This window comes from Papaver somniferum, chromosome 9, assembly GCF_003573695.1.
Source record: "Papaver somniferum cultivar HN1 chromosome 9, ASM357369v1, whole genome shotgun sequence".
In the NCBI taxonomy this organism is placed as follows: Eukaryota; Viridiplantae; Streptophyta; class Magnoliopsida; order Ranunculales; family Papaveraceae; genus Papaver; species Papaver somniferum.
The window spans coordinates 103818250-103828363 of record NC_039366.1 but is presented as its reverse complement, the minus strand read 5'-3'; the positions used below and the strand labels follow the sequence as shown (position 1 = coordinate 103828363).

The 10114-nt window shown below is 35.4% G+C and overlaps 1 protein-coding gene across 1 annotated transcript; it reads right to left on the bottom strand.

The window, feature by feature from the left end:
* Positions 1-3550: 3550 nt before the first annotated feature.
* On the bottom strand, positions 3551-7881 carry LOC113310965 (protein PIN-LIKES 6-like). Its single transcript, XM_026559792.1, has 11 exons — positions 7553-7881; positions 6881-7231; positions 6702-6781; positions 6069-6193; positions 5705-5826; positions 5330-5530; positions 4976-5050; positions 4677-4777; positions 4386-4438; positions 4088-4276; positions 3551-3962 (listed from the first exon to the last, which is right to left on the bottom strand). Exons 2-11 carry the CDS (start codon positions 7061-7063, stop codon positions 3838-3840), a joined length of 1254 nt encoding a protein of 417 aa, XP_026415577.1. The 5' UTR covers positions 7064-7231; positions 7553-7881; the 3' UTR covers positions 3551-3837.
* Between the last annotated feature and the right edge of the window lie 2233 nt (positions 7882-10114).

Genomic DNA, 10114 nt, shown 5'->3' with positions numbered 1-10114 from the left:
GAGTTATTGTCACATTTCACTTCCTTTTTACTAGCGCCTTTCTTTCTTTTATAAGAAACCCACTCACCAAGAACCTTTTATTGTTCAATTACCTATTTTTCTTCTTCTCCATTCTTATCAAAATCAGTAGCCAAACTCTTTTCACCTTGCAACATCAAACTCTCATCCAAATGAGTAGAAACCTATCCTACTTCAATGCTCTCATTTAGTTCTTATGACCCAATCACAGGTTTTGTGCCATTATGAGCGATCGTTTCCCTTGTTTCAGCTCCTACATCAGCGACCATATTGTTCTACTTAAGTAACAAAAGCATGCATTATCCTTCTCCATTATAACTTCCTTAGTTGATAAAATCTTCCCAACTCCTCCTAGTTGTTGTTTTTTCTTTGTTTTCCAATGAGCTCTACTCTTTGTCGCTTTGGTAATGCATTTGCTGCTGGAGTGTCCAAAGGAAAAGCGGAGACTACACTTTGGTGGTCTCCACTGATACTCCACCGGAATATTCATGACGAAAGAACCTTCACTCCACAAAGTAATATGGCTTGGATAAGTACAATAAAAATTGATTTCAATCAAGACTCTAGCATAGGTAATTCTAGACTTTTTGAGAGTATATCCATCCATTAGTAGCGGCTTACCAATAAAACTAGCAATTGGACTTAATCCACTTTGTTCCACAGATGAATTAGAACATTATAAATCAAAATCCAAATAAGAATGGTCTTCACCTATGTAATTGAGTTTTCAAGCAAAGGGATCCAGGGTTTAACTGCAAAAAGTTTGCCTGAAATATAGAAAGCTTCAAGATCTAAAGCAACAACTATCTTCCATATTTAAGAATTCAAAGAAGAAAGCATTGCTGCCATATATAGTAATTTTTACCTCTGCTTTCGTCTTCCAAGTATTGGCAATTGCAGATTGAACTTCCAAGAAGGAGAGTCCGTTTCAATGAAATAGCCAACAATCAAGTACTCACAGTCTTTTGTTACCTCTTTTAGAATTTCAGAAGAAACTGGGAGCACCTCCTTGCCTTCAATCAAATATGAAGGTTGATAATCTAATGAGCAATCTTCACTGATGATCGTCTTTGGCAGAAGAACGGAATACCAATTTATCTCTTTGTTACCTCCATTAGAACCCAATTGTCCAGACCTACGGTTTGAGTTCTTACCTCCATTTGCACCATAAGAATCATTTAAATGTAGGAAATCAGATAATTCCAACCTTGTTTCCACATACGTTGATGGTCCTTGATCCCTAGTTCTTTGAGATGGACTTGAAACAACCTAAGATGCGGCTGTCATATCGAAGAAAAAAAAAACAAGATGAAGACCTAGAAAAATCGTCAAAAATTCTCTGCCACATCATCACAACGTTTCTCTCTCTAATGCAACTAGTCCAAACATTTATAAATCTAGAACTTCCATGTTGAACAACTGAAGTATGAACACCTTTTCCTAAATCTATTAACGTTACTTGTTCCGGTACCTTGGAAAATGTTCTTAAAAACTTTTTAGAATTAATCTACTGTCTGATATTATTAACTATGAAGATACCGTATACTTCGTATGTATGAAATGTTTTTTTTTTAATCGTTTATCAATAATTCTATGATGACCGGGAGAATGTATCGGGGATTCTACCCGTCTCACACAAATAAGGGAGCCCCGGGGACCCACCATCTGGAACTATAGGGTCCAGTTTTGGTGTGAGACACGGGAGAATCCCCGGTACAATCTCCCGGTCAACAAATCATTTTTGACATTTTATTGGTAACGTTTAAAGTATGATTATTCATTGCTTACAAAACCTTGGTATAGTATGGGCTAAGTAAATTATACAGTTAGCAAGCTACAGCGGGAAAGCTGGGAATCTGGGATGGTGTCAAGAACACGATGCTGCGCACAAGGATATCTTGTTCCCATAAGCACTTGTGACATTGCGACACAGCCAAAAGTTTTGGCATCTTTTGTGAACACTTCTCAGTATTAAAAAGGGGTAATATGTCTTGAACTTGTTGTTGCTGATTATGTAGTTTGGTTTGCAATAGTTTTTGCTGTTCGTGTAGTTGGTTTACGACGCTTTTGAAATGGAAGTGCCGAATGAAGAAAGCACATATGTGAAGACTCGAATGCAGAGAGAAGGGGACTGAATTTGAGTAAGATGGGATCGTCTACTCACATTAGGCCGAACTTCTCAAGATTTGATTAGTAAATGGCTCTAATATCAAAATAATCCAGATTAACATTTTGAGACATATGGATGGACTGCATTGTCTGAAATTCTGGAGATCCTATTTAAGCGACAAACAGTCTCCCCATATTCGGTTCCCAACTTGGTAAAGAACCAAATGTATGCTCTTCAACTGCTCTGGTTGCAGTGATTTTTGGCCAACTTGTGCAACCTAGACATACGCTTGGACTAAGCCAAAGGTGTCTGTGTACGTGTGCACATGAGGGCAACAACCAAACCTTCAGAGGCTTTCAGCATAGACTGGAGATTACGTAATACAATTTTAGAAATTAAACTTTTATTTAGTTTGTTCAAATTTTGGAAATGTAGCTATGTTCCAGAAATGAAAAATAAGGTTGTAGATATTCTATCTAAATCTGCAAGAGTTGATAGACTGTGTGGAGTCTGGTCATTAGTTCCTCCTAGCAATATAGTTGATCAATTGCAAGAGGATTCAAACTATGTAATCAATTCTTCATAAGCAATTCATATTTAAGTTTCAAAAAAAACCTTCAGAGTTGAGTGGATATGAGGAGCCAGTCTCCCCCACGATCCCGGCCAACTAATGGAACTGGATACGAACTGGATACAATTGAACAAAGCAACGGAGACGTAAAACTACCAGCGGGAACCCATATCTCTGATATGACGAGACACATCTAGATAGAGGAGTCATAGTCATACCTAAACGTAACCCACCCCGTGAAAAACACTTGATGCCCATCTAGAACATTTACGTGGCTGGCAAAAGATCCATGTTCCATGCCAAACATACATTTTCATACACAACGAACCCACTGATTAACAACATTATTGAAGGGTTTTTTGTTTTTATTTTTATTTTTTCGAATGTATAATAATTGAAGGGTTGGCTGATGGTGATACACTAATACTTGTACATTGATCTAACCTCACCAAAATGTATGATTGAAGTCCTGAATTGAGTATCTTGACCACACCAAAATATATATTATTGAAGGCTTATTGAAGTCCTGAATCGAGTGTCTTGGTGACAGGTATTGACAAGCACAGACAAAAACAAACAAGCATTTGTCTGTCACGTTTGTATAAAGTCCAAAAGCTGGAGTATTATTTTATAAAGGCGTGTTGTTCATAGTACCGGAGGACTTTTAGCACATGGCAAAAATTGGTAGGAATCAAAAGGATAACCAGAAAGACTTATAAGATTAACACTATATTAGTAAATGATGATAAAACCTTCATCGGCATTAGTATAGTGCATGTTAGCATCATAGTCAAAATCTTGCTATAACATGGAGAATCATTTTTTTTTTCTTACCCGAAGTATCAAAGATCTGTAAAACATGGAGAATGATTTGCTTTACCAGGGCTAAGGAACCTCAGAAGATGGAGAAAGAAAAAACTTTACACAAGAGTACAAATGGTAAAATCGTCTAATCTCCCCCTTTGGCCACCTCTCACATATATTGGGGTGATCGTACATAGTTTTCTTTATTTACTTTTCTCATGATAGTTTTGCAAAGTATGATATTGATTTTTCTGAATATATTTCTTTTAAGATATGAACATCATTTAACATGGACGACAATATATACTAGAGCTTGAGAGAAAGAATGAAGAAATCACGGGAACAAAATGCGGAGATACAAAACTAACCACCCTGCCATAGAGAACACTGCAAATATATGTACCCAAAAGAGTACTGCTGCTGATTCTCTTCCACACCCTCTTAAACTGGCAACGGCACCTATACATAAAGAAAAAAATTGTACCCCTCATCAAAAATTATAGGCACAAATTTAAAGTAAACAACCAGCAGAAATACATATCCAGGTTGACGTGTGAATTTATAACTAGTAAGTGATGATTTACCTGAAAGCACGGATGTGGGCATCGTATGCTGGAGGAGAAGGACAAATCTGAACATTTTATCATTTGCAGGAAGGAAACCAAGCTTATCAGCTAATGTAACAATGCCCAATCCAGCAGGTGGAACCAGAACTAGCCGCCCAAAAATGATTGCCGCAGTTGTTTTCCATCCAAGTTTTGAACTTCCGGGTCCTGAACAATAAAATAAAGATGAAATCCATTATATACTGGTTTTAATTCATCGTTTGATTATACAAGCATTTAGTGAGTAAATACAAAAAAGTAAGTAAAATCAATTTACCTTCAACAAGATTGCCTCCCAAAGCCAGTAAAATACATGGAATCATGGCCTCCCTGATTATATAAACAGATTGTTAAACAGCAAATTCAAAGCTTATAACATAAATACATATAGATTCCATGTTGAATTGTATTGCCTAGAAAACGTTATAAACCCGTTTGGTTCTCTAGTAAATACTTGATTTTAGAAGATAGCATACACTACTATTATCACATACCAGGGAATCACTAAACTGGGAATACAATCATTGTAAAGTAATCTGATGAAAAAGATACAAATTGTTGAACTTACCCAAGTATAATGCAGCTATCAGTGAAGAAGAAAAACGGAGCATCATCTGTGAAGACCAATTTCTTCAAAAACGGTACTGAACCAAGGAACATGGCCAATATCTGCATCAAATCATGACCACTGACTTAGTTCAAATAGCTAGGAGTATCCATATGCCCAAGAGCTGAGATAAGTACGTGAATAGGTGGATTTGTTTCTTTTATAAGACGAAACGTGCCGACCGTAAACCATTAGAAGCAAAGATTTTTGCTAAACCAAGCTTACTAAAATAATGGAATCATATCTTTGGTTAAACTTACAGAAGCAATGATCGGAGGCTGAAGGATTTGTTTGAGCTTCAACTTATCATACACATAAGCCCAACAGCTTCTCATCTGCAAGAAGCATAGGCGAATAAATCAGCACCAACCGCAGATAACTCAGTAAATCAAGATACATGTTGCATATGGAAGCTGAAACTTGGTAAGTGGTAACTCATGAAGAAAAAAAAAAGAATGTTCTTCCAGACGCAGTTATTACTATGACCATGAATAATAAGAATATAGTTCTTCCAACCGCAGCATATCTTAAATAATGCTCATTTTACCATATGGGAACATATTCTTTCTACCGAACTAAACCATGAGGAGAAAAAATTAGAGAAGATTTCTTACTTTTCCATGCTTTGTATTATTTGATTCTGCTTGTGGTTCTTCAGGTTCCTCTGGAGGAAGCAACGGTTGTCGCTCAGGGGTGCCACTTTCAGCATCTGCGTGACTCTTGATTGGAAGAACTGTAGCATCAATGTCAAATGTACCTTCTGGAGGAGGTGCAAGCATCTGAAATACATATGTGTATAGGACAATGGCACCAACCTGAAGAACAGCGTAGAAGTCAGGCTTGAGTAATTAGAAATCCCTATGTAACAAAGTACGAAAGACGAGCTTATTGCGCAAAAGGCGGAAGTAGTCAAACCAGATTCTAAACTGCAAATGCATCAAGACTGTGCAAGTTGCTGTAATAACATAAAATTGATCGAAAAAACCTACCCATTGGCCAAAAGCGATATAGGCATTCCCATTTTGGCTACACATATTAGAATCACCAAAGGGGTTGGACTTGTCTCGGCACAATGCAGCAATCAAAACAAGTGGCACATTCCCAATGTTCCCTGTATTCACAAGTTCACTAAGTGTCAGTCTGACAAATCAGAAGTAGTTAAAATGGTAGATGCGAACATTTACAAATATCATAAAGAAGAAAAAAAAATGTAAATAGTATCACTCCTTTTATTGGTAGAAGCACTAGAAAAGCATGGTAAAGAAGAGTACTGGATACGCAGAGTAATTTATTTTTAAAATCAAACAAAAATAAATAAAAATAAATGTGGCTTTTATCTCTAGACCAACGTACCGACTCCAATCTGTATAATAGTGAACTTGAAGAACGGATAGGGTGGCCGAACAATTGACGCAACAACCAGGCCAATTAAAGAACCTGAAATGGTAGCCAGAATAACGTTGAATGGAATAAACCACCTGAAATTGGAATAAAATAAATATCAGTCACAAGCCTTTACAGGTCGAACGGCATACCAAAAGACAGAATCAACTGATATTTTGTTTCATCCCAAACAATTGAACTGTTTGTTAGATGTTTCATACAAAGAGATTAAAAAATATTACTGTACCTGGTGAAATGGAAAACTACTGAAGTCTCCTAAATAATTACTGTTTTTCTAGTTCTCGTAAAACTTTAACGAAATCTTGACAATAGCAGACTGAAGTTTATTATCATATCAATGTCACACCTTAGATTGGATGGACTAGGAAGTCACTCTAGTATGTCGACAAAAGGATAAAGCTACTAGTCTAAACTACAATTCAAAATTACAATTGAAGACCGGAAGTCAAAACCCATTTTTACTGCTACTTAAATTAACAGAACTACATAATCCAAAATTCACAGTTAAAAAAAGAATCAATTAACAACAAATTAGAACTAAATCAACAACACTAATAAAAATATAAAAAACCTAATTCTTACCACTCAAGCATTTTCTGCAAGGTTACAGCTCTTCCAAGCTGAGAGAAAATCAAACATGGAAGTAGAAGTGTAAAGACCAACTGCATAAAACAATTCACAACAACAAAATTAGATTGAAATTTCAAAATCAAACAAATTATTCGCAATAACATATCAGATTTCAACCTAATTTTGCTTACCCCATTAAGAAGTTTTCTTCCACTTGCAGGCAAGATATTCACATATTTAGAAGCCATTAGAAAACCCAAGAAGCACATTGCGAAAACTTTAGCAATAGGTAAAACTGCAAATTTCATAGCTGTTAACACTGATAGTCCTTGTGCTTGAGTTTCCTCCATTACTGCTAATAAAATTCTATCCATGATCGATTAACCTAAACCCCCAAAAAGATTGGAACTTTTTGGAAGTAGTCTATCAAAACTGCCACAATCTGACAAAACCCACTGTAATTCTGACAAATAGAATCCAATGCTCTCACAAATAACCCAAACTTTCTTCCGAATCCAACAGTTTCACCAAAATTCAGCAATCTGAGAGAGATTAAAAATGAAAAATTATTAGATTTTTCAATAAACACGCTTAAGAATTTGCTAGATAATGACAGCCACAATCCTACCTACACAAAGAACACAATCATGAAAAATAAAATAAAATCTGATTAAGAACCTAGACTCCAATTGCTTAGCAAAGAAGGAAATACAACACACACACGCACACTATTGATTACCAAAATTCATTATTATAATTCCTTATTAAAATTCGAAATGCAATAATTCCTATTATTTATATATTTCTAAAAAAATGGTTCTTTTTTCTAGATTTGATGGCATTAATCAGTAAAAATCACTAACCTTATAAACAAAATCAATTCTGGAAAAATGTCTTCAGAATTCTTCAACAGTATGAAACCTTTCTTGGAGTTTAAGGCTTTTCTGCGAACCCTGGATTTCTTTATATGGAAGAAAAGAAAAAAAGGTTGTACGAGTTTTAGTGGGATTCTGAAAGGTTTTGTGAGTTTTTCCTTATTCCGCCATTTTGTTTTCCCCTCGCTTGGATGATCAAAATAGGCTTCTAGTATATTCTCCTGAAAGGCTGAAACCGGTTTAACTTCTATATTTATAAGAACGCTGTTCTGGATTTGAAAGTTAGCCCTCTACTCTCCGATTAATAACGAATTGCAACTCCGCGACAATAGTTGATCCTTCAAGGCTTTTAACCAACCAAATTTTTCTTCTGAAATTACAAAATTAGCCTCCCGGTAGGAGTGGAGTGGATATGTCACGAGAACATAGGGTTGTGCCACGAGCAGTTCCACAGCCGGCAGACGAAAACGGGGAAACCCTCGTGAAGGAATGTTGTTGTACCATGGAGTTTGGTGTATATGGGAAGGGGGCCAAACAGTTTCTCAAAGCGATAAATCTTACGCCTTGTTTGTTTTATTCAGTCACATCTAAGTCGTCTGGATCTGACTCTCGGGATCTGACTGATATCACCTGATTCATCGGGATCTGACTCAATATGTATGTTTTTTGAGTCAGGTATAACTCATCTGACTCAAAAAATATGTGAGTAAGTGGTTTGGTCTCATAAATCAGGAGCATTTTATTTCCTGACTCAAATGGGTCAGAGTTAGGGTTAGGTTTGAGTCAGATTTAACCAAAAAAAAACTGTAATGAGTCAGATTCAGACACTGAGTCGGCAAAAAACAAACACGCACTTAATCCAATCAAAACAAAAAATAAGTATCATTTAATACCTTGGCTAAATTTTAAGTCCATGAAATATTTGTAGCCCGTATTATTAATATTTTTCCAAAAAGAAACAAGTCACCAGATACATTATATTTTTTAGGAACTTGGATGACAATCGGAACATGTACATAAATAAACTTAAGGATGAAAGCGATTCTGGTTGGTCGGTCGAGGTACATATTCTTAAGCCAATTATCCTAAAAGGTGGGATGAATTAGGTTGGTTACTGGTCCTGATACATTAATATTGTTATCAGAGCGTCGCTCGGTTAAATTCATAAGTTTTGGCATGTCAAGCTTGTTTCAAATCTAGTTGATCAAAACTATATCTTGATTCATAGTTTATTAAAGTTAGTCTCAGACTAAGAATATAGTATGGTAGTTGAGTATCAAAATTCACCAATTGACCTTGAAGATTGGAGACTAAAGAATAACAGATACATCTACGAGAACTTCATCAACAAGTATGTGAATACTGATTATCCTATTTACTCATATTTTCTACCATTATATCTATTAAGACAATGTCGCATGACTTTTATATTACGATGAACATTGCAAAGACTAAATATTCAAGTTCAAGCTAGTACTTAATACATATCAAATTATATTTCAAGCAATAGAAGTTATATAAGAACTTATCGCATAATAAGTTGAGAACGATTAATTGTTCAGCATATCCTAATTGCGTAAGAAGTTCCTAGGAGACATCAAGTTATATTCATGCTCGCGAACTGATTTACTCCATACACAAACTTTGAGATTATTGATAATATATTTGATGAGTTAAATCTCTTATCAACTCACGTAACGAATTCATTTGGTATGTTCGCGTACTGGTTGATTTTGAGATGTTCTTGGATATTTTTGAATCCTTAAGTATACAAACTGATTTCTTCAATATGCGAACTGGTTGATTTTAAGAGGTCCCTAGACACTTTGTAACTTGAGTTTATGCACCAAATGATTTGGAAAAATCGTGAACTTATAGATATGAAAAGTTCATGAACCCTAAGACTATAATTTGTTCATAAGTTATTTTGGACAGTTCATGGACTGATTTAGTCTTGAGAGTTATTGAACTCCATGTTTTCTTAATATTTAATGGACAACTTAACCATTGTTCTTGGGCTGACAGTTTGTTGCACATGGATTTTATCAACAAATACACGAGTATACATTATTTTCTTGTAAATCAAGGGAAACTTCTTCATGCTCACATGATCAATTTATATTGAGAAGCTGAGCTTACTTGGTATCAAAGTAATTCGTAAACTTGAAAACTAGTTCAGGAAATCAGCTTTGATTGTAATCTACCTAGCCTTGTTTATCATTATAAATAGAGAAATTTATACAAACTAGAATCTCAATCCTGGAAATTATGTGTTCTAGTTGCGGATTGAGTCGTCCTTTAAAGACTTAGGTTTCCTCGTGAAAATTTATTAGGTTACGACTTTTAAATTCTTCCCTAAGGGATTCATGAAGCCTGGTCAGACTATCTTTTACCTGCCATTCTTTATATTTGGAATTATATCTTGATCATCGCAGTTCAATTCTAGGGTTCGTCTCTTCTAATATGCGACCATTCAAGAAATATTGATTATAAAATAAGATCGATATATTACAAAGTTTTCTTTATCTCAAAATTTGTAATTTTACAATT

Coding starts and splice junctions, on each gene's coding strand:
- LOC113310965 (XM_026559792.1), bottom strand. CDS start 7,063: ATGGATAGAATTTTATTAGCAGTAATGGAGGAAACTCAAGCACAAGGA. Junction 5,827..6,068: donor TATTATACAGATTGGAGTCG/GTACGTTGGTCT, acceptor TTGTGAATACAG/GGAACATTGGGAATGTGCCA. Junction 4,277..4,385: donor GGGAGGCAATCTTGTTGAAG/GTAAATTGATTT, acceptor TTTATTGTTCAG/GACCCGGAAGTTCAAAACTT.